Source organism: Actinia tenebrosa, unplaced genomic scaffold (assembly GCF_029948245.1).
Source record: "Actinia tenebrosa isolate PJP-AT-01 unplaced genomic scaffold, QUT_ActTen_1.0 PGA_scaffold4__44_contigs__length_22323623, whole genome shotgun sequence".
Classification (NCBI taxonomy): Eukaryota; Metazoa; Cnidaria; class Anthozoa; order Actiniaria; family Actiniidae; genus Actinia; species Actinia tenebrosa.
Window position 1 is genome coordinate 621,162 of NW_028292581.1, and position 24,603 is coordinate 645,764.

The 24,603-nt window shown below is 35.3% G+C and overlaps 3 protein-coding genes across 7 annotated transcripts in view; 1 reads left to right on the forward strand and 2 right to left on the reverse strand.

The window, feature by feature from the left end:
- Positions 1-180: 180 nt before the first annotated feature.
- LOC116307128 (dnaJ homolog subfamily C member 4) lies at positions 181-7,515 on the forward strand. 2 transcript variants are annotated; one of them, XM_031717281.2, is made up of 9 exons: positions 181-268; positions 694-812; positions 2,689-2,785; positions 3,245-3,298; positions 3,412-3,536; positions 3,894-3,926; positions 4,572-4,706; positions 5,392-5,478; positions 6,802-7,515. In XM_031717281.2, exons 2-9 carry the CDS (start codon positions 715-717, stop codon positions 6,914-6,916), a joined length of 744 nt encoding a protein of 247 aa, XP_031573141.1. In that variant the 5' UTR covers positions 181-268; positions 694-714; the 3' UTR covers positions 6,917-7,515. The 2 variants fall into 2 exon arrangements, with proteins under 2 accessions (XP_031573141.1, XP_031573140.1); XM_031717280.2 differs by having other exon boundaries at positions 698-812.
- The window catches only part of LOC116307126 (SPARC-related modular calcium-binding protein 1), a 42,766-nt gene continuing 25,543 nt past the window's right edge, over positions 7,381-24,603 (reverse strand). For all 4 annotated transcript variants that reach the window (XM_031717278.2, XM_089036321.1, XM_031717277.2 and 1 more), the window contains exons 3-11: positions 19,752-19,902; positions 18,352-18,567; positions 17,349-17,411; positions 16,449-16,556; positions 15,660-15,893; positions 12,484-12,702; positions 11,683-11,733; positions 10,242-10,334; positions 7,381-9,488 (exon numbers count right to left, since the gene is read on the reverse strand). In XM_031717278.2, the coding sequence (XP_031573138.1) occupies positions 9,187-9,488; positions 10,242-10,334; positions 11,683-11,733; positions 12,484-12,702; positions 15,660-15,893; positions 16,449-16,556; positions 17,349-17,411; positions 18,352-18,567; positions 19,752-19,902 (1,437 nt within the window). In that variant the 3' untranslated portion in view covers positions 7,381-9,186. The remainder of the gene's footprint in view (positions 9,489-10,241; positions 10,335-11,682; positions 11,734-12,483; positions 12,703-15,659; positions 15,894-16,448; positions 16,557-17,348; positions 17,412-18,351; positions 18,568-19,751; positions 19,903-24,603) is intronic.
- Positions 22,262-24,302, reverse strand: LOC116307129 (uncharacterized). Its single transcript, XM_031717282.2, has one exon. The coding sequence runs from the start codon at positions 24,184-24,186 to the stop codon at positions 23,503-23,505; it is 684 nt and encodes a 227-aa protein (XP_031573142.1). The 5' UTR covers positions 24,187-24,302; the 3' UTR covers positions 22,262-23,502.

Consider the following 24,603-nt stretch of genomic DNA (forward strand, 5'->3'; position numbering starts at 1 on the left):
TAAAATTTTCTTTCCAATCTAGACAAATGGGAAAAATTTATTTAAAATATGATTTAAACGCCCTTAGGATTGCTAACTAGAAAGTAATTTAAAATATTTCATTTCATTTTGGTGAATTTTAGGAAGTTTCGATACGGCATGATAGCTAGTTCCCAGGCAGCACCGCGCGAGGAGAGATCAAGAATCCAAGATGGCGGATGAGTGAAGAAGGAACTTGGTGGTTATTTGTGCCCAATTTCTTCTACGAAACAAGAACTGTTTCACCTATGTATGTAGCTATTTACCCATGATACTTCCCTTGTCTAATGTGTTTAAAATTTTAAAACAATCGGGTAATTTATGCAAGAATAAAACCTACAGGAAGATTAAAAGATTCCGGAAAGATTGCTTATAAAGCTTGTAACTTTTTATTCGTTCTTATTCTGAAAATATCCTTCTACGTCGATATTTTGATGCCTGAATTGATCTCAATTACACCAAGCATGTCCTGTTAATAAATAAAACTTATTCTTCCTTTATTTAGAACCTATCTTGTGAATTTTCGAAGAGTGTTATGTAATAATGTTTCGTTGTTTACAACAGAGTTTGGGTTATTCACACTCTATTACGACGTTAAAATTGTTATATGTGGAGAAAAACATGAATGAATCTATTAGTATTTTTAACTCTAATCTTGCTTTTGTTTCTCATAAGACAGGTTGGTATGGTTTCAGCATGCAGTCATTTTCAACAAAATGTCTTGGATTGAGACTCCATCCTTTTAGTGTTCAATATCAGTGTCCTCTGTCTAGTGTATCTTCCCGATCTTACAGGTTAGCATTTAGAAAAAATTAATATAAGCGTTAAAATTAATTTTTTACAATATTTTGATACAAAAAATATCAAAACTTAATAATGGCATTTCTATCTAATTTAAACTTGTTCCAATTATATATATACATGTACATGTATATACACTTTTTTCCTGTTTCAGATCATGTGTCATTCCCTTGAGTATTGTTTCATTATCTACTAGTATGCTTAAGTAAATAAATTCATATCAGTGAGACCCATACCCTGGTCCCAGAGGCTTGACGATTTTTCTCCCGGCCACGTATATTTTGAGCCACAAAGCGGAGAGTGAGCTGCAAAGCAGCGAGTCCTTGTCGGAGCCTCTGGTAGGAACCGCATACAACCTCATTTCCATGTTAAATCAAAGTGTCAATCAATCATTTAGAACTAACCAATCACACAAGAGATCCCCGTGGTGCTTTTTTGGTATTTAGGGAAGGGAGGTTGTAGTTGACCAAAATAACTTTGCGGAGTCCACCTAAGTGTTTTTGTCATGTATACACGTCTCCAAATATGTCAAAGTGACAGTCCGGTGTTTACATTCAGCAACACGAATCGCAACCAATTGTGAACGAAATTCAAACAAAAATACTCCATTGAAAAGCGCAATCTCACATCCTTCAAAGTCCTGTCAACTTTGCAAATGTAGTATTACGTCTGGAAGACCAAGAATTCACCTCTTTGGCCCAAAGTTTTGCAATGAAAATCTTGTGAAACAACTAGCTGTTGTTCTCAATGCCGAGGTTCACGTTCACAACGGACTTTCTGAATTTTTTGGCTTCCTTTTTTTGGCGTTACAAATTACGAAGTTACAAAGTTAAAGACCAAATGCTCTGTCAAATTTCTGTCAACATGTCGTGATAATGATGTGATCGACGCCCGTTGTGTTACTGATTAGTTGCCTAGGCCTTGTAGATATTTATTGTATTTTTTATTGTATTTTATCGGTAGTCAAAGGGAGAAACTCGTATAAATGACTACACACACTCACCAACTCTATAACGGATATTGATTTTAAAATCGGCTTTCAATGGTTATTGTGTGAAATTATCAAGCTAACCTCTGTACCCTGTTCAGTTAGTATCGTCAATGACCTTTGTTCTCCTTGTCTTTTGCTCTTCTGTTAACGTTTCAATGTTCTCAAACCGCTTTTCAAGTGTTGTTGACAACATTTCGTCGAATAGCGCTTCGGATATACAATGTGGCATTGAGAAATGTTCACTGTAGCTAGAACTATAAAATAACACCTTGAAATCTCTTGACATTACAAACAAACTGACATAAGATAATGAGCAATGTATACTTGTACCTCCCTACCCTTCATTACAAATCATTTAGCCAATCACAAACTGGACTTCAAATCAGCCAATCAGTGAACCAGAACAATTTTGAGCAATCTGTAATTCTATTGGTGCGGCCTGATCAATCAACTATGCGGTTCCTACCAGAGGCTCCGACGAGGACTCGCTCCTTCGCAACTAGCTCACCGCTTCGCGGCTCAAAATATACGTGGCCGGGAGAAAAATTGTCGAGCCTCTGGGACCAGGGTATGAGACCCAACAAAGAATCATGGCAATACTCCATTTTACAGTTCCGTTCAGTGACCAGGAATAATATATACTCTAGTAATAATATAAGTATACTTTTGCTTTACATGGAAATTCCAGCCTCAACTTGGAACTAATATTCATGGTCACTGTCATTCAGACTTCAATTTTCTATACTCCAATAAATCCCTTCCATCCCCCCAAATTTTGTTCATAATATTTAGCAATTATTTAAGACTAATTTTATTAATGTACATACTGATACAAGATTAGATACTTGATTATTTTCTCTTTTTTCCTTTCTTTGCAGTTCAAAGGACTCCAAAACACATTATGAGGAATTAGGATTACCTGAAAATGCAACCACTGCAGAAATAAAGAAAGCATTTATAAGCAAATCTAAAGAAGTGAGTTATATATTTGACATTAGACTTTAGGGTACATACATGTAGATTCTCAAAGTGAAAAATATATAAATTGTCTCAGAAGCTAGTACTCCATTCTGCTGTAGATGTAGCTCTGACAGTTATGCACCCAAGGTTAAGGTCCATTTAGTCTATACCTGGAGACTCAATAAGGAACAATGAGAACAAGGCCCTGCAACTAAAGTGTAATTGCCAGTCATCAGATAAAATATTGTCCTATAAAAATGACCACTTGACTACTATACTGGTAAATGATTCATCTTGGCTGGACATTATTTTGACTTGTCACACTCATGGGTTTAACAGGTTAAATATGCCTCTGATCTGACATATGATCTGTTTATTGATCATAGAAAATTGCAGCCTTCGGAGAGTCTAATGGAAATATACCCAAGCAATTTTGAAGATGAATTATTTTATTCTTTGTTACGTTTATGACAGCTTCATCCAGATGTTAATCCTTTAGACCCAGATCTTCATAAAGCATTTGTAAAGGTATTAGTAATAAAGTCTGGAGAGATAGTGTGTTTACAATTTTTATATTCTAAAGTTTGTTGCATGATGTGACTTAAATTAAGATAACTTTTATTTGGTGTGATGGTTTTTAGATCAGTGCGGCATACAACACTCTCAGCAATCCAACAAGCAGAAGAAATTATGATATGAAACTGAACAGTTATTCAGCACCATCAAGTAGTTATTCTTATTCTGCTGGAAGTCCATTTGGAACTAGGTATGCACAAGTTTGTGAATTGTCTCACTGCTTAAGCAAACCATACTGTATGTTGATTGTTTAGTTGGATGACATGTTACTGTCATAATTTTATTACTAGCAACTTAACATGCATTGCAGATTATTCACGTGTACTGTAGTACATGTAACTTATGATTACATAATCCTGACAAGTTTATAATTTTTTTTATGACCAATTGCATGGTATGACATTTTAATTTATATAATTGACTTTCAGAACAACAAATTTTTATGCAATGCAATTTTATACAAGTTTGTTTTTTGCATTATGGAAACATAATTTTTGAACATTATGCGGTTGGTTAAGTGATTATATTACAATTTATATTTTTTCAGAAATGCTTCACACTATTATAATAACCACAACAGGTACATTATATTTTTCTACCTTTACAACCACCACTCCCACCAACACAGCCACCACCTAAAATTATCAGAGTTACCATGAGTAACACTGTGACCACCACTACCACTACACTAATAATATGCACCACCCAATCCTCCCTACATCATGACTACTGGCTACACACAAAAAATTTTCTATGATCCCCTTCAAGGTGTCATGATATACTTTGAAATATTACTTTGAACACCCCTAGCTACTGTATACCATTACGACCTTATATATTTATGACCACAACTCCCTGTATGGGGCTCTTCTGTGAGATTAACGCACTACCACTACTTTTTATATTACAACATACAACACTCAACTCACATATTGATTTTTATGGAGGGAGAAACCAGAGAACTTGGAGAACCAGGAGAAAACCCTTGTGGCAAAGGAGAGAATAACACATCAAACAAACTCAACTCAAATATGATCCAGTCTGAGCCAGGGCTAGTACCCGGACCACAGTGGTTGCCACCAATGCCATCCACAATCATAATTATTACTACCACCACCACTGCTAATAAAACCATCACTATACATATATGCAATACCTTTGTTTTATTCAATAATAATATTGTACTATGTTGAGTGATGATCTTTAATTTTTTGCCCATGTTTAGATGGCATGAATCCAATAAATTTCATAGGACACCAGTGAGACAAACCCCATTGAGAAATCCTTACAACAAGTATGTGGTAGCAGGAGTTCTTGTTTTTATGTTCACTGGAGCTGTGGTGCACTATGTCATCTTCAGGTAATGAGGATTATTATATATTTTACTCACTATCTTGCTTCTCAATGGTGGATTGAGAGTCCTCAGCCAATCCATACAGTATCTTGTGAACTTGACATGATGCATGTAATTGAATATATCTGAAGGTTTTCCTGCCGATATTGCATTTATCATATGTCAAGTTTATTCAAGGTCACAATAGAGATTTAAATATGTTTGCTATTTCTTTGAAGCAGAATTAAATCTTTATTCTTAGTTACAAAATGTATAAAATGTATAACAAACAATAATTATTGAATTTAGTTTTTGCATGATATCATAAACTACAGTAACTAGCCTCCTGCAAAGCTGCTGTGAGTGGCATTCCTGGGGAATGACGAGAGCCGAAAATGTCTCACAGCTGCTGCACAGGAGGCTAAGACCTTCCAGGACATTTTATCTGCCTCAGCCTACAGCTTCGACAGATAATACAGCCTTGATCTTGATAATTCATGATGTCATACTCAAGCTCATCCATCAATAATTGTATATTAAATCTGCATACTGTTTGATGGAATATACCATTTTAACAATTGTTTGACCAATAGGAAAGAGTGTAGAAAATCACAAACTCTACTGTATTTTCTAACGACTAAGTTTAGATTTCACCAACATCTGCCAATAATTGTATTACTCATTGATTGAATTATTAATCAACATTTTGCAGCTTTAGACATCAAAAGTATAAGGCTCATGTTGAAGAGGCAAGTCGGAAAGCCAACTTGGCATATGCTGAATCCAAGGAAAGAGCAAGGTTTGTGAAAAAGCCAACTTCCGATCTTCTGGTTGAGTGATTAAGAACAAAATAATCGTTGAGGCTGAGAGAGAAAAAAAAATCACAATAATATTATTTTTATCCCCCCTCCCCACCCCCCTTTCCTGAAGCCTCAACTCATAATGTTTTATGTCAACCACTCAGACAACCAGAACATCAAAAACTGGCTATTGATTTCCAGGAAAAGGAGATGTACAGTTGTATATTATTTGCAAAGTACATGCACATAGCTTTAAAAATTGGTATACTTTTAAGTAATTAGAATGAATTAAAATTGATTAAAACCACAAATGTGCAGCTATTTCTCCAATAGTTTTTGACATGCAGTACACATATTGGCTTTCCCATGAAATAATAGTATGTATTGTTTGCTGACATCATTATAAATTAGGGTTACTTGGATTCGTCATGATAGTATTGATAAGGTTAAATTCCTTTTTAAACATCTTTCACACACTTACAATTGCAATTGAGTCGTTTTAAGTGGGTGAAATATGTTTCAAAAGGATTTTAACCTTATCAATACTATCAGGAAGAATTTAACTAAATCTTTAGAGGTCTCAGCAAAGAAAATATCTCACTTTCTTGGATTGCAATCCTAGATTATAACCTCTTTCCTTAAAAGCTACAGTATCTGATCCCAATCATATGTTATGACTGTTAAAGTGCTACTCTGATGAAAATCGCTCAAATTTGGATTCAGCTGAAACTTCCTAAAAATACTCTTTAAAGGTCCAATAATCACTGTATGAAGTGTTTTCTCGATATTCAGGACGAAAGTATGATATTTTTTATATTTTTATGTTTTAGAGTCTGTGACGTCATACACTCAACATCAAACATTGCTACATACATTTCTTTGTATATAAATCCTTAATTTACTTTATTCCTATGAAGCCCAAAGGGTGGTTAATGTGCTTATTTCACATTACTTGTGACTATAATTTATATTTTGGGGTGTTTGGGTATTTCTTTCTCGGCTTTACTACTACTTTACTACTACTTTACTACAAAGAAATATATGGAGCAATGTTCGATGTTGAGTGTATGACGTCTCAGACTCCAAAAAATAATCATAAAAATATCATACTTTCGTCCTGAATATCGAGAAAACACTTCATACAGTGATTATTGGACCTTTAAAGAGTATTCTTAGGAAGCTTCAGCTGAATCCAGTTTGAGCGATTTTCGTCCGAGTAGCACTTTAACACTATACCCTCAGTTATAACTGTGATATTTCATAAAATTACAGTAGCTGTTATTTCTTATGGATTGCATTTGACAAATAAGTTTTTGTTGTAGATCCAATGGTGTCCGGAAACAGCTTGATTTGCTAATGGCACTTCATGCTCAGCCAGCAAGCAGCACCTTGCAACACGTCAGTGAAGTTTCAAATGACAGCGAAAAGAATACCTAAAGTTTAGTTGCAATATTTTAGATGCTAGACTTATAGAATGGACTACTTCAACGAAACTATGAAGCTTTGTTACATAAATGGCGTCAATTGACATTTATGGTTTGCAATAAGACAATTTAACAACTGATGAATTAAAATTAGTGAACAGTTCCACAACTGAGTAAATTTATCAAATATCAAATAGTTCCTTGTTGGTTGTTGTCACATTCATAATAATTTGTCTTATCAACCATAGATTTAATAAATATGTTGGGCTGTCGCATCGTCCAAGTAGTCAATTTATGATTTTTTATATTTTACGTTTATAAGTGCTCACTATAGTCTCAAATGTGAATTTAACCAATGATGTAGGCATATGTACCCTTTCCTAGACTGAGAATATTTAACAAGCCTTCCGCATCCAGCCCAGGGGTAACCCTCAGTGGTAACTCTAGCAAGGTTGGTCACTATGACACAGCACAATCTTTAGTGTTTATTATAATGTTTTATTACTAAGTTTGAAATAAATCCTCAATTAAGAATGTATTATATATATGACTTAAATTATTTTGTAACAGAATTTGTGGGAGTGAATAAAGTACAAATCTAAATATGCAAATCATAGAGTGTGATGTGTTATTTAAGTTCATTTTTAATTAGCAAGATTGTTATAAACAAGTTTATTTTTCCCAGGCTTAAAATATAAACTAAACCAAAAATACTGTGGTTATGATTAACCTGCAACATACAGGAAGGTACACCAGTAAGTGGTAAGGTGTTGGTAGGTTGTCAGTACAGGTAAGGTGTTGGTACAGTAGGTCATCAGTACTGGTAAGGTGTTGGTAGGTGGTCAATGGTTGGTATAGTGTTGGTAGGTTGGTAGGCATTGGTTGGTGGTCAGTAATAGTAAGTGCTTGGTAGGTGTTGGTAAGTGGTCAGTAGTGTAAGTGGTTGGTAAGGTGTTGGTAGGTGGTCAGTAAGTGGTTGCTAATACGGCGCCATTTAACTTACAGTAAGGGTAAGGTTTTTATTAGTTGTCAGTAATGTATCTGTAAGATGTTGTAACCACTTACTGTACCAACACCTTAGGATAAGGTGTAGGTTGATCACAATAAGCTAAAAGCATAACAAATGTACAACATTTGAGAAATAGGTGAAAAAATACCAGCTCTTGTTGGTCTGTATTATAAAACCTTTTCTCCTCGATCCTATATAAGGCAAATATGTTTTAAATACAGACTCCACCGCTGATAAATAATGCATCTCTAATATTTTAAAACTGTTCCATAATAATTATTGTAATAATCCAATTAATAATTGTTTTTAAGATAATACTAATATTTATCAATGGATGGATTTTAATCTGGGAATTTTTAGAGTTTTTCGCAAATCTCGAGATTGATGGTATTATAATTATACATAATCTTAGATTTCTAAAGCTTGGTTTTTACCAGCAATGCAAGCATAACATTACACACAACCAAAAATCGTACTATAAGGTTGAGTAAATGTTTTTTTTTCCACTCAAATATAGCACTAGTTTGTGTTTAGAAACATAGCATTGTGATGGTTATCTTTGAGGCAAGGGAAACTAGAGAACCCAGTGAAAAACCTTTGAAGCATGGGAGAGAACCAACAAACAACTACTCACATATGAGGAGTCCAAGAATCGAACCTGGGTTACATTGGTGAGAGGCGAGCATTCCCACAGCTACACCACCCATGCTTCCCACGAATCTTGAGGGCTTTTGAGTAGTTGCAGCCAAACAATACAACAACAAAGAAAATCTTTGCTAGCACCTGTTGCTCATGCTTGCATCACTAGTAAAAAACAGGCCTAAATCAACAAACAATCTAAATCAGCTTTGTGTTTGAGTTGATTTTGTTTTCTTCTTTGCTTCATTCATAAATTATTCAAAGAAAAGTGCTCAAATAACTATTGAAATCGTTTTCTTTTTGTCATTTTGTTCCTTGGAATGCGATTAGTCCCCCATTATATCTTTACTTTTTTTGCCATAAGTTGCATATGTTGCAGCCTTAGTTATAGTTTGTTCTTGTAGTAATGTTCATTTGACAACTTTGTTTGTACCAAATCAATCAATCAGCAGCTGGAAGATCCCATAGCCATTTTCCAAGTCATAGAATTAGTGAAATATGGTGAAAGTAAATGATCATAAATCCGACAAAAGTTAAGAATAAAAGGTCATGATACAAGAAATCGACATTGCAATTTACATTGTACCAAGGTACCATTCGCTAACATTTATGACTTGGAAAATTCTTTGCACTCATTACCTCATTAGCCTGCTATACCCCACCCGTAAGCAATAACTCCACTCAACCAATGACAAACCTCCATCATTGTCAAAGTCACATTCACTTAAAAGCTTTCTGCTGCATTTTCTTCCTCGTTTGATCTTGCCAAGCATTTTTCTCATGGTAGGAATGAAGTATTCAGCGTTTGTAATAACGCGGTTTTTGTTGGTGTCTAATTGATGGAATTTCCATGCAAGGACTTGATTATCAGATAAAAAGGCACCCCAGGCTCCAAGGTTACCTGAACGAGCTATCCGCTGAATTTTTATCATCATTTCTAGAAAGAAATCAAATGAGTCTAAAGCTAATGACTTATCACAAATCCTGCGCACGTGATGGTGCAAAGCCTCTATTAGTTGAGGACCGATGTCGTAAACCAAAACAATAGCAGCGTACGACCTTTGGGCTGGTCGAAGTCAGGGCTTGACTAAATAATGATCAAAGGTCGAATTGGGATCTTGCAGAAGGAAAATCCCTTGAATGAAGCAAGAGGTCCAACAAACCCGTCGCGCAACAAGCAACAATCGCATGTGGTCGAGTTGCTGTAGTTCAGAAAATACGTTGCCTCAAGTGGACAACACGTTCAATCCGTTGATTATTTCAGTATTATTAGATTTAAAGATGGTGTAAGATATAAAGATTTTTTTCTCATATGAAAGCTGTCACCAAAAAAAAATGGCAAACGTAAAGGACAGTAGTGGTGACACTAGGCAATGCTTCTTGCAATTTGTCACGTTGTAGTTGTTACTCAGACAGGGTATCGCACATTCCGATAAAATATTAATTGGCCATCGTTTCTAGACAGGTTGCAGGCAATGTAACAAACTTGTTGCCGCAATCGTTGCGAAAAGAATGTCAATTCTACTTCTAGTAGCGTTTGAGAAACGCCGCAGCATAATTGTGACACAAAAGGCACCAGCAATTTTTTGCCCAACTTGTTTGGCAACAACATTGAGAGACAAGTGGCAAGGAACATTGCCTGTGTAACACGGAAAGCATCAAAGTTAGACTAGTCACGGTAGTTACTTACCGAGCGGTCCCGTTAAGGCACCATCAGCAACCTCTTTTCTGAACAGTGTTAGCAACTGTCGTATAAAGTTAGGCAGGATGTCTCCGGTACATTCTAGAGGAACAGAGAGAAAGTACAATTATTTGCATGTTGAATCGGAACGACTATGGACTTATTGCAGCAATAATCCCCTTCATGGTTCCTCAGCCATATTGAATAAATCATGTTAATGAACAGCAAAACAAGACAAACGGTGAGTTGTTTAGCAAAATGTTGTCGTTCATAAGACATCGCAGCATCTTCTATCATCTCGGCAGATGGTATTAAGTGCTTTCCAATTTCCCTTTCACCTTTTCTGTTCAGTTTTGTTTAGTTTCGAAATATGTGACCCACTGTTCGTCTCGTTTCTACGTTTATAGTACACTCAACAAAATTACTCGACTCTGATTGGTCGAGAGGAGTACAATTATAGCGTTAATTGTACTCCGTAGGAGTACCGAATTAAGTCGCTATGGCAACACGGCCAAAACAATTTCAAAACAATTATTTTCTATCATTTTGTACTTAAAAAACATATAAATAAAATTTTAAAGCCGTAAGAACTAATCTTTTTTATGCATTTCAGTTGCGCGATGGACTGAAAATCGGCCGCCAAATAGACAAAGATGAACGGCGTCGCTTCGCATTTTTTACTGAAATTTTGTTGAGTGAACTATAAACAAAAAATCGCACGATCTTCTCGTACAATTTGAAATTAATAGACACTCGTAATGTTTTGAAAGTTGTTTAATTGCACTCGCCTAAAGGCTCGTGCAATTACGAGAACTTTCAAAACATTACTCATGTCTATTAATTTCCAAATTGTATTCAAGATTGTGCGATTTCCTATACTAATTATCGTAATTTAAAGGAACGTTTTCCAGACCCGCTCAACCAATTCAATATGAATTCTCATGAGTTTTTAAAAAATCGATCAGTTGATTTTCAGTAAATAGATCAGTAAAAAGATTGCAAAATTGATGGTGTCGACTACGAAGTGCGCTGAATTAAAAAAAGACCGTCTATAAGGTAATTAGTGCCGGAACCCTCTTGAGATCAAATGAATAAGTACACACCGCACACACAACTTTATGAAAAAAATTGATGTCTAATTGATGCACGCTTTTAAAAATCAATATAGATGCCTTACATATACATACATACATACATACATACATACTTTATTCGTCCTCTATAAGGCTTTTCAGAATAAAGGGCCTAATTAATTACAATTAATTACATCATGTGATGGCAGACATGATGGGAGGCAGAAACACTAAGTTAATTTGGTCCAATCTTATCTACATAAGAAAGAATTTAGTTTTCCATGCGAAAAATACTCTATTGTTTTGCCTCCGGTAATGGCTGTTATCAGGTGAGGATGCAAAGCCTTTATTGCAGATAGTGAAGGACTGTGTCATACCTTTTTTCGCTCCTTTCTTTCTTGAGACTGAGCCTCCCCTTCTTGACGTTGCTATCAAAATATAAAAGTAATAAAATAACATAAAAAATAATAAAAATAACAAACTAGATTGATAAACCAAGATAGAACGAGAAAACTAGTCGAGCTGCGTCGGCATAAAACATAAATGATGGGAATGAAGTAAAGCAACATTTACGTTGACCGCGCGTTAATGTTTCAAATTGGTGATTTGTGATAGTCGGAACAACAACAAAAAGAATAAAGAATGATAAAAAGCTAAGAGGTCAGCACGTCTTCAAGGCTTGTGTCCTCAACAGGGTTACGTTTTTATGAGTTTCGGGCCTTATGAAGACGCTAGCCATAAAGATGATCACGTTCACACCTTAATCATATCCTTTTTGTAATTACTACCAAATCCTGCAATCTGATTAGTTGAAAGGAGGGCGATTAATTCCCAAATCGCATCCTTAGGAGCTCTTAATCGCATCCTAAAAATTTTTTTTTTAAACAATAAAATAGAACAAAATAAGACAAAAAAATCAACCAAAAAAAAATTTTTAGATGTTTTTTTTGTTTGTTTGCATTTAGTTCTTCTACTACATTAAATTGATTATTCTGCACTCTTTATTGTGTCTTTTTCTTGTGTATGATTACAAAAAGGATATGATTAAGTGGTAATTGAACTTCGTGTCGTGCAATTTTGGAGAACAAATTGCACTCCACTCAGTTCAATTACCATCATAAATCTGTCCATTCAAATGAGTGTTTTTAACAGAATAAAGTATTTAGATAGTTACATACCATATCTTTGACAATCAAGAGATGTGGTATCTTTAGTACTTGCTGTTGTTGGTTTTCCTGTGTCGACATTTACGCACCAGCAATAACCAATAGACGAACTACACTGTTTGGGGACATAAGAACCATCGCTTTGGCATCTAGGTAAAAAATGCTTCCCGGACGGGGAATTTTGCGACAATTTTACAGCTGTCAAGTATTCTCCAATACACTTTTTTATTTCTAAAAAAAATAATATGGATAATGATGAGAACACTACTTTCAAGTAAATAACAAACTACGTCATTCCTTTTAGTATTATTTCTTTTGTATTAGTCTTTCCTGAGTAGTAGAAAGACGTTTCATTCTGGGGCTGTTTTAAGCGCGCTTCATCAGTCGTCAGTTGTCTTTTTATGCATCAAGAAAGAAAAAAACAAAACAAAACAAAACAAAAAACAAAAAACAAAAAACAAAACAAAACAAAACAAAAAATGAAAATGATCATTAATAATAACAACTTTTATTAGACAGGGTACACCATAACAATACTGATAATTTTCAATACACATTTTCCTAACACTTTTTACTTTAACAAGCGAAAAAGACGCCAAATGAATTTTCCTTAGTACGACTCGATACCATGTAATGTTCGAATTCATGAGGTTTTGCGGTTTGTACATGTAGATAGATTAAGTTATTGGCGTTAATCTTTTACCGATTTGGCTTAAGTAACCACAAACAGTACGTATGGTTACAGGTCTGAGGGGACACCGTATTCTGCTATACTCAAACCATCGTTCAGTGGATCGTTCAATATATATACTTTGTAGCTTTTTTCCATATAACGTAACATTCATATTAACGTGAAATCAAACCAAACAAAGAAGCACGCTCCCAAAAGGATTGAAATAGGTAAAAAATACTCCCAAAAGAAAACGGAACCATAGATTTCTCAGACATTCTCAGAGAGAGGTCGAAACAGACGAGGAGATCCGGAGGATGGAACAAGGGAACTCTAGCTCCGAAGACCGCGCGCACTAGCCAACATAGCTTAAGCAACTGAGCTATGTGACATCAAACGGAAGGGATGGGGAATGAAAAAATATACTTGTTACATTGGACCTAGTTTTTCTTTTCCTGGAATACATCAAATCTCAAAGTGCTATAAACATTCGTTAAAACTCAACTACATATTCGTTAAGAATTTTGTCTCCGTTTAAAAGCAAATAAGTTTATAAAGAAAGAGACTAATTATGTACACTCGAGTATTGCTTTGAGGTTGGTCGAATAGTTTGAGTGAGAGAAAAAGTGGTGCAAAACTTACTCGCACAATTACTCTGTTGATCTGCAGATGACTGAGATAAGTCACCTAACGTAAAATATCTAAAAAGCGATAACAAAGCCATCCACACTAATTGATGTCGGGAGTGCCGATTGTGAAGATACGGTAAGGCAATCTTTCTTATCATGTTTAGGCTATGTTTGGTACTAGCTTTTGCCAGGATGCGTTGGCCATCGTCTAGTTTGAGCATCTCCTTTAATGGCAAACTTCACGAATTGACAAGCAAAATACGTATTCTCGAGAATTAGAGAAAAAGAGCTAATTAAAAGTGAGTACTTGTGTTGTTAGTGAAAGAATTTTTGCAAAAGGCAAAGTGAAATGCAGGAATTGATGAAAACAGACGTGCCGGTGGACATGTATGCCGTTTGGGGCCGGGAAGAAAATATGTGTTGACCTAATATCTTTGCTTGTGTCTCACAGTTAAGGCTAGACTCACTAGAACTCGTATCAACTATTTTTACAGTTTCAAGTGGCGTAACGTTATAGATACACATAGAATCTGAAGTATACGATTATGTCCAAAGTCTTGTCATTTGCTTGCCCGCCCTTCTTGTCTCAGAGTGAGTGTTACAGACCACATTATTGAGACCTGAATTACAGTTACATCTGTCAAGAAATATTAATTTTAGGACAGGTTATTCGGGTTATATAACTTTGCTGGCACTTATTCTACGTCTGGCGGTAATTTGTAGGTTCTGTTTTTAAGTGCAGAAAGGTTGCTTTTTTGCAAGCTTGGGAGCACTGATGACAGCAAACAAAAAGTTATCGCTAGTCACTTGTAAGTCTGGTCAATAGGGCATTAAAAGTACTTGAATTTGGAGGTTGGAATTCAAAAGTTATTTTAAGCAATAAAGATACTACTGTTCGGCTAGCCGATCAATCAACACGACCCTGATTCCTGTCCAGGCAGGTTCTCAGCCTCGTTTATTATCTAATCCCTCCAGTTTGAAGTCTTTTGTGCGACTGCACCGGGTCACGACTAAAAATAAATGGGTGAAGGCGATTATATCATGTCTCACTCATCGCAAATTAGGACTTATTTGTATTTTTACACAAGTGAATATAATAAATCTCGCACGCTCATTGGTCACAATTTACGTCTTATTCTGTCATATTCATGCAGTGACCCACAAGTGAATATAACACACACGCCATTTGCCTATTATGTGTTCTGCTGGCAGAGTCAAAAAAAATTTTTTTTTTAATGTCGTTCGAAGACTCGCGGCTTGGTAGATATTCCCCAATATTCAATTCGCCTTCGGTGAATAATTGTTAAATATGAGACAGTACCCCCTATACATTCCCAATCTTTTGTTGAAACTCAGTGTAGGATCTATATATCTTAGTCACTTATTTTCTTAGTCGATGAGACGACTAGTAGGGTGGTAGTGCGTAATTATGGTTCAGGTAGGCTGTATCACTTTGGCAAAGTACACCGCAGATCTAGAAAAAGACCATGCATACTCGAGACTTCTTATTATAGATATTGTTATTATTTTTCGTTAAAACAACAATGATACTATTCGACAAATGCCATTGGAGCTGACCTTTCCAGGCAGGTTCGCTTCCGACGCTCACTCATTGCAAAGTCGTAACATGGGGCATTACCCCCTATATATTTATGGCGTGAGATCTTAGTCTCATGATGAGAAGACTATCAGGAAAATTATGGCTCGGGGCTCGGGGCTCGGGTGGACTGAATCACTTAGGAAAAGTACACTACAAAAACAGACCACTAGAGTCGACTACTTTACAACTTTTGAGCTGAACCAAAAGATATTTTATCTATAAACATAGAATGCTTATTGAGGTTAACCGTAAAAGATGGAAAATCTGACACATTTAAAATCTGGCTCACCTTGCACCCCAAAGCACGCATACCATTCATTCCTTGATATTCTGTTGTCTGTATTTTCGTCACAGTACGCTACAAACGTTTTACTACACTTCTTTGGATGTATGGACTTTTTGGTGGTACGAAGCAGTTCGTGCAATTCTCGCCATTCCAGAAAGTAGTTGGCATTCGCGTCCAATTGATTGAATTTCCACATCAAAATGTGAACTTTTCCAATGCCACTCTTTCCGGATAAAGCTAAAAAATAAATTCAAAAAAATGCATATATGTTATTCCTCAAAACAACATTCCACGGGCAAAATTTAGGTTGTTTAATGTTGTTCTTGTGTATTAAATTCCAATGTATTCTCTTTTGTTTTTATTGAATTATATGCTTTGCTCTGTGCTACAAAAAAGAGCCATGGTTGGGAAGCACGGCCCGGTGACGAAGCGGGTGCGATTCACATACTCATTGTCATTTGTAAGTAGAGTTGCTTGTTTTTTTTATTATGCTTTTCAGCGTTTTTGTCCAGAACTTAGGAGTACATCTCTGAACCAATAGCTTCTAAGCAAAGCAAGGTCAGCGCAATGGCAAGAACGGATTCGATTCCCAAACTCGCTCGTTGTCGTATGTGATTTGAGTAGCTAGATGTTCTTGATTGTCAGTTTACAGGGATGTCTTGTCCGCGGGACTGATATTTGTGCACATGGGCCAGCTGTAAATGACGATAAACTCAGTTCAACTGAGCGGTGTATCATTACAAGTAATTCAATTATACAGCAAAGAAGCGGTTGTAGTAATGGACTGATTACCTGAAATTCTTTGAGTTGGAGAGGTCCTCCCCATGTATGCTGCGAATTCCTTTCCCAGCATGCTGACAACTTTTGCATTGAACGTCTTGCGAACATCTTTTGGACATCCTTAACAAAACAAAACAAATTTAATTGAGCATTTCTTATCTTTGTACTCTATATGGCTGTTTATTGTTTGTGTGTTAAAGTGGGCTTGCTTTTCTGAGGAGCAACTATTGCTTGAACGAAGAAAAAGACTGCACATAGCCAAAGCCTGCATAGTTGCTGGTTGGTACGAAAGCCAAATCCAGTGATTTTGATAAAATCTAGAGCTGTAATTGGACAGTTCGTGTCAATTCGAATACATAGGTTTATAGAGACCTATTTTAGGGAAAATAGGGAAGTGCATTTTTAAAACCACACTTATATGTTTAAAATAAAATACCGATGACTTAGCACCAGCTTCATTAGAAGTAGACAATTTACTTCCGTTACTGAATGCCACGTTTAAAACTAGAGGTTGCCATATACATTTTAGGGTTCCCATCTTATCTAAATAAGATTTTTCTTTTTCATTCAATCCAATTTTTATCAGATTCAGATCTTTTTAGTGATTTATTTATTTAGTATTTATTTTCCTCTCGTTATATTCAACTTCTCAAGCGCCGCCTAGTAGAACAGATCTGGATAGGCACTTTTCGCCTGGTCAAATTTTACACTCGCGCATGCAAAGAAAAATACTTCCCCGTCAGTGACGCTGACCCATTTGTTCTTATGTTACAAACCTCTAAATATCACAGTCGTAGATGATGAGTATACAGTCAAAGACCACTGATTAACTAACCGATAAAAAAGTTGGACCGAATTGCTAGACTCTTGATGACCAACGATCACATGCCCAGGTGATGATAAACAGCTCACCTTTATAGTTCTGTAGATGCTTGAATTTCCATGGTGACTTGGTCGTGGTACTTGGCGAGGGAGCTAAAATAACAATGATAACAAAGTTAATTGGAAGAAATCCAGCTACAAATCAGGTCCTACGGCGCTAAGTTACTGCAGTGGCCTTGACACCGACCCTAAATACCACACTCAAATGGTTTCGAAACGGGAGAAGCCACTAAAGTGCTTTATTACTGAACGGAGCAAGGAAAAAGCTATTTTATTCGCTTGATTATATAGTTACTATTTTTTTTCGGTATTGAATTTAGTTAGGTAAGAAGATAGACGGTCGCAGGATCTAGCAGCACTTCGCACGCGCAGATGTCAGTACTGTGCTCCGTTCACTAATAAAGCACAGTTTTTGACCAATCAGCGTGCGCGTACTATCCTAACTATATAATAAATAAATATATATATTGCCTTTTGCAAAATTTATGGCCGCTTCCAATATATATACAAGTATATCAAAAGCGTGTCAAAAATGATGGGATATCCTCCCTGATATTTTTTTCGAGTTGTCTATCACTAGGGCTTTCTGAAAAAAATATCAAGAAAGATATCCCGCCGTGTCTGATATACTTTCGACATACTTATATTTATATTTGAAACGGCCATAATTTTTGCAAATGGCTGTGTATATATATATATATACATACATATATATATATATACACACCGAATCGCTAAAACTTTGACACTTTAAATATATATATACACATATGTGTAACCCCCTTTTTTCTATTGTCATACCTGGATTTTCAAGGAGAGACAATAGGAAAAAGGTGATACATATACATGTATATATATATCGCTAAATTGTCAAAGTTTTAGGGATTCGGTGTATATATATATATATATATATATATATATATATATATATATATATATATATATATATATATATATATATATATGGATGCATGCATTGTACTTTATATTGTGTTTCCAACAGAAAAACATTGTCGCAACGTTATAGACATACTTGGACAATTTGGTGTATTTTGCCTTACACGTGTCCCCGCCAACTCCTGGCCAAGGGCGTCCACACACCAGCAGACTCTAGAGGCTTTCTGACATTGAACTTGACTAAAACTCCCATCTGGATCACACTTTGGGATGAAGACTCCTAAGGGGAGAAGCTCTCTCTTTTTGATGATGAGCAAAGCCCGTTGTCTTGCTTCTGTGCACTGATTTTGTACTATAATTTAAGTTTATTGGTTGCATTAGTCGAGCTGTTTTAAATCTCATACAGATCTACATTACTTTAAAAATGTCTAGATTAATGCTTCTTTTTTAAAGTAAAATTTTTAACATTAAATGTAATTTGGCCGAGATATTTCAAAGTCAACCTTATGCAAATCAGGACGAATTGCCTTCACGGTAGTGATCTTGTATTGTTCTAAGGTCATTAATTATTCACGAATTTGTTAACGTTTAACATTTAGCGTATAAACTAGATGCTTTTAAACACTTTACTGAATATAGTGAGTTTTGGACACCCTGCATGTTTTCCAAGTGAAAACTCAGAAGAGCAATTCATTATGTACAAATTCTTTCCGCAGGCAATGTTGCTGAAGTAGGATAGTTTTCTACTTCAGTAACGTTGCGTGCAACGAATTGCGTCGTATGTGATGGCTCGCAACATCAATTGCAAGCAACATTGCGTGTATTTTGGCTGTTTACTATTTTCCTCTAGTCGAAACAATGAATTACGTACATTGGAGTATTAAACATCAAACATACATATATTTTTCACCAAACATTATAATTATTTAGCTGGGAATTTTGTAGTTAATATTTGTGAATAGTTTATTTGTGCCACGTCTTTTATTATTTTTAATCTGCATTTTCATACCAGACAAGGACGTGTGTGTAGGACGGACATTTTCATTAGTATGTACAACAAGGTACTACAAGTGGCTCTTAGAAGACGTCATTACTCAGTTAAAAACATGACACAAAAAATAAATGGTGACCGATATAAATTTTTAAGCAACTATGTAGATGCCAATTATAAACAAAATAATAATAACTGGATCTAAAGACTTTTGTCACGCAGAATCCATAATTATTCCCACGAGGGTGATTAAGCCTCATGGAAACTCATTCCGAATTGCTTGAATGCGATGGTAGGCTAGACGGTCAAATTGTTTTTGTTCTTTCAAGCAAGCCTACCGTGTTAAAAAATGTCTATGGTTTTTACAGGTTAACTGTGTGATAGTAGAGTAAAACAAAAACATGCAACTAGACACTTCTGTACTTATGAATTTTATAATGATGTCTACTACAAACACTTATTTCAAGTGACTTTTTGACCCCCAAGATAGAGACAAAATGAAGTTGGGATGTGAAGGATTTAAGAAGAATCTTGATGTTACAAACCTTTACATCTTCCCTTGCGGATCATCCGAACTTTGTGTCCTCTGCATTTTTCTTTCTGTAGATGGCAGCGACTGGGATATGTTTTAAAGTCAGTTCCACATACAGGGCTTACATCACGAGTTGGACATGTTGTTTGACAATTAAATGGACCCTGTATAATGACAAAAATGCTGCTAGTTTATTAATGTTTGTTTTAATCATAAAAAAAAGCCATGCAGCACCAATATTTGCTGTCCTGCATAATAAACAAATTCTGGAACAAGTTAATTTGCATTCCAACCACTTCGATCCTCGCATTAATATCAAATCAATCAGCATTAAGCCAGGGTGACATGATCCCTGTACCACAGTCTGTTTTTGTTAACTTCAATTATCCTTGAATTTGATATAGAGTGCTCACACTAAATCTGTGAAACAAATACTAATTTTTAGCACTAAATAGTGATAATTAAACAATAGAAAACAAAGGATTCTGTATGAAATAGTACTAATTAGTACTATTTAATGTTCATGGTTTTAGTGCATGCACTCTAATTCCATATGGTATCAATAAATTCAACTATACTCAACAAGTCTACATACTAGCTAAGGACTCATATTGGGCAAAAAGACTCCCGACATTGACCTAAACCACTAACCGATTATACATGCCTTTAATTATTTAAACATGGAATAGTCTATTCATGCCCTGCATTTTTGGAGAATAATAACTTTAGGCCTAGGGCAAACATCGAACTTTCCATGCACCGAACTTGCTGCCTCATTATCACCTGATATCCATTTTTTTTAATGAGTTCAGTGCATGGAAAGTTCGACGTTTGCCCTAGGCCTAAGTCTTAGTCAAATCCAACTAGTGGTCAATCATCAATGGTGCATTCTGATTGGAATAGCTACTACTAGGCTACAATTTATATCCTAGTAATGAAAAGTGCCAGCTTTGAAAACCAAAAAATAAATTCAACTTTAATTCAAAACTTGTTTTCATCTATGTATTTGACTGACTAGTTAGATTTGACTAAAGCAATTAGTCAATAGCCCATTTGGGCTCAAGGATTAATTTCTAAATATTTGCTAGAAGTGCCCAGTGTTAATGTATGCAATGGCAACAGAGTAATATATACATACTACACAATAATACTTCAAAGGGAGGGAAAATTAGAAATGTGCATACCACATTTTTGTGGTATGATAAAACAAAGGGCAGTTTTAGCTCAATTTGGAGAACAAAACAATAGAATTTCAATCTAAAATTAGAATTGAAATCCATTTTTTTTGTCCTCCAAAATGAGCTGCTCGGTGAAAGGGTTGTTGCTATTGTTTTTCATGGTGGCCATGTTGGAGGAATTTAACAAAAGAATTGTCAATGAATTCTTTTGTTATATCCTCCGACATGGCCACCGTGTCTATTGTTAATTAATTCTCTTGGGAATGATTGAAAATATATAGTATATATAAATATAGTAAATATATTAGTACTGTAAAGCGAGGGAAATTTAGGAGTCATAGATGCCATAGCCTTAAGGAGTATTGACCTCCTTTCAGCAGTGTTAATAGATGAGATATCAACCATTTCATTATTAGGTCATGCAGCGTGTGCCTACAAGTTTTTTAAGTGCTGGCTGGTTTCCTCCAAATATATATACTATTCAATCATTTCTTTACTTAAAAAATATGAGCACAACTTGTGGTAAAGTATTTTTTTCATTTCTTAAAGTGTATATGACACGAAAACATTTCATCGTTTAAAATGTATAGTTTGTTAATAATAATGAATATATGGTAATAAAATTTGTTTCAAAAGCTTATTTCTTGAGATATGTAAGAAAAGTTAGCCAAACTTGTGACGTCATTTTGTTGACACGTACTCTAGATTGGGTAGTAATGCACAAAATATAAATTGTAATTCGTATAAAATAACAACAATAGGCATATTTTATTCAGCTTCATTTGATAGCTTACGTAGTACTCTTCAAATTTTGGGGAACTGAAAAGTGTACTACCTGAAATTAAGATTCTACATTCAAACATATTTCGTGTATTTGTAGCTAAATCTGGAGACTTGTAAACAAAATGACATCACAACTTGTGCTAAATTTTCTTGAATTTCTAGAGAAATACGTTTTTGAAACAAATTCAAATGTGATATTCTTATTAATGCCAATAAAATACACATTTTTAACATTAATATTTTTTCGTGTCATATGCACTTTAAGGATTCACATCAGTAATAGCATCAACAGGTCAATATCCAAGTGCATATCAATCATAATATATAGAAAAAACTTCAAAATAAGACATTGAAGTGTGCACTTCTAGGAATGTCTAGGAATTAAACCAAATAAAAACTATCAATTCCAAAAAAGCAACCACCACAAGCAAGACTCTTCCTGTTACAAGCTTAAATACTGGCTATAATTCTATATGGAATTCATGATTTCTTAGATAATTGTTTTTAGTCTTATAGTAATCTCTAAAAAACATGCAACAATTTCAGAAGTATATTAAACAAATGACAATCCATCAAGTAGTTTATTCTGTACATAAATGTAAAAAAACCCGTACACTCCATATAAGTAAAATCAGTCATAATAGAATAGAATAATATTATTCACACTCATAGATTATAAGCCGATGACTCATAATCCTAAAATTTGTACATTTACAAGATTCACATTTGTAAATTTTCATATTTTTTTGACATATGTGTTACGTAATACCTACAATTGCAATGACCATTATATTGATTTAAAGAATTGAAACTCTAAAAATGGAACGGTTATTATGAAGGCATACAAATTCATGCTTCAAAGACAAAAGCAAAAATTCTCTCTATTAAATATATTAAGACTTCTCTAAGAAAACATTGGAATAATGATTTTTAGTGGTAGCATATAAGCTCCGTGCTTTAACAAGCTTATCAATCAACAATGATTATCTTCTGTCCACCAAATAAACGCAATCAACTGAATTGAAATGGAAAAAATGCATTGGGAGTAACCAATATGCATTTTTATACTATTTCGTTTCTAAAAAGGCTACGATTCATATTAAATGTGACCCTTAGCTAGAGAATATACACACTCAATCGAGTTGATCACCATGCATGTGTGGAATACAGAGGTTGATCGTGTTGACACGATACTATTTTAGTAAGGTACACCAGCATAACACGAAAGTAGAACAAAGCACTCATAAATACTGGCTACCTCAAATCCAAGACGGTCCGAAAAATAATATAGAATAAAATAAAAACTTAGAGAGCATGATAAGCAAATAAAAATCTGTGATCTAGCTAACCATTCATGATTCTTAAGAGGGAATGACATATTCCATATGTTAATCATGTAACACTTGGCTGGACATGTCGCTGACGACTGTTTAGTAATAAAATACTATATATTACTGACTTGAAAAGTCGTTTTCCACAAAGAAAAACATTATGGTAAAAAATTCTACCACTGATCGCGTATTTGGAGAAAATCAGGGTTCCAAATAACTGAATGCTATGATTTCGTGCACGATTTTGATGATCGTAGAACGATTACGTCACAGTGTAAACACATAGTTAGTTCAAATATTCCTCGAACAATTCTTCTAAACTTACTGTTGAAAAATAAGCGATATCGATCCAGTTCAGTAAAAGCATAATTATATATAAATTTGATTGATTCAGAGTTCAGAGTTCGTTGTCCTCGGATATAAGGTACATATACAAACCAAAACAACAGCGAGGTGGCTTGACAACTTTATATCAATCGCGTGATTTTAGCTCCTCTATCATCTTCAAAAGTGTCATGTTCTCTTCTCTGAGCAGTTTGTTTTCATCTTCTAGCTTTCGATTTTCGTCCTCCATATATTCGGATCTAATTTGGCATTCGAGTTCTCGAACTCTCCTTGCATCTCTTGAGCGCTTAGCAGAAGCATTGTTCCGGACTCTTTTCTCCCAATACTTTTCATCTTTTGGTGGATTATTCGCCTTTTCTCCCCTTTTACCTCGAGAGGAAGATTTCCTTGACGAATTTCTTGAGGGAAGGACGGGAGCAGGACGGTAACTGGTACCTACTGAGTCTTCGCTACTCGGTGAACTTTCACCGTTGCTCCTTGGAGGCGGGGAGTCAGAACCATTCAAACGACAACCAAAACTTCTTGTTGTTTGGTGACCATTTAGAGCTTCACTCGGTGCCAAGCGCGGGGAACTAGAAAACGATTGAAGTGATACGACTTTTAGGATATTACTGATTGAATTTTCGGAAAGAGAAGGTCCTTTCCGACAGTAGTAGTCACTACTTTGCTTATCCTCTCTCACTTCGAGTTCTTCTTGGTTTTGTTTTCGCTGTTGAATAACACTCACTCGATCCTCGACTTCAACATCTTCTTCACTCTCAGATCTTGAACGTTTAAAGCGTTTCGGCGAATATTTCTCTTTGTCCTCCATTTTTTCTTTCCCTAAAGAAGATGGCGCTGCTGTCGTGCCCTTTTCAAACCACAGTGTTTCTTCAAATAGCCCTGAACGACCTGAACCTTCAAGCTAGCTAAGCAAGACTGATTACATCGATTATGTCATCCTGGTTACGTAACAACGCATGCTCAAAGGGTTACCATTGTCTCCTCCCGCCCTGATAGTTCAAAGCTTTATTCAAGACAAAACAAGGATTTTTTCAAAATTTTGCTTTAAAATCTGAGTTAAATTATGCATAAAATTTATTATTCAAAACTTTTTTCTTTCTTTTTTGAGTCGGAATATGCGGAATTTTTTAAAACTCGTCCCAGGCTTCCCTCGGAAAATTGTGAGTTTTCGACCATTTTGCTGTTTCTTCTCTCGAAATAAACCCTCTTTTTAGTAATTTTAATA

Excerpts from the sequence above, each read along its gene's own strand:
- LOC116307128 (XM_031717281.2), top strand. The coding sequence starts at position 715 with ATGCAGTCATTTTCAACAAAATGTCTTGGATTGAGACTCCATCCTTTT. Across the intron at positions 3,537-3,893 it reads GGAAGTCCATTTGGAACTAG|AAATGCTTCACACTATTATA; the intron begins GTATGCACAAGT and ends ATATTTTTTCAG. Across the intron at positions 3,927-4,571 it reads TATTATAATAACCACAACAG|ATGGCATGAATCCAATAAAT; the intron begins GTACATTATATT and ends GCCCATGTTTAG.
- LOC116307129 (XM_031717282.2), bottom strand. The coding sequence starts at position 24,186 with ATGGAGGACAAAGAGAAATATTCGCCGAAACGCTTTAAACGTTCAAGA.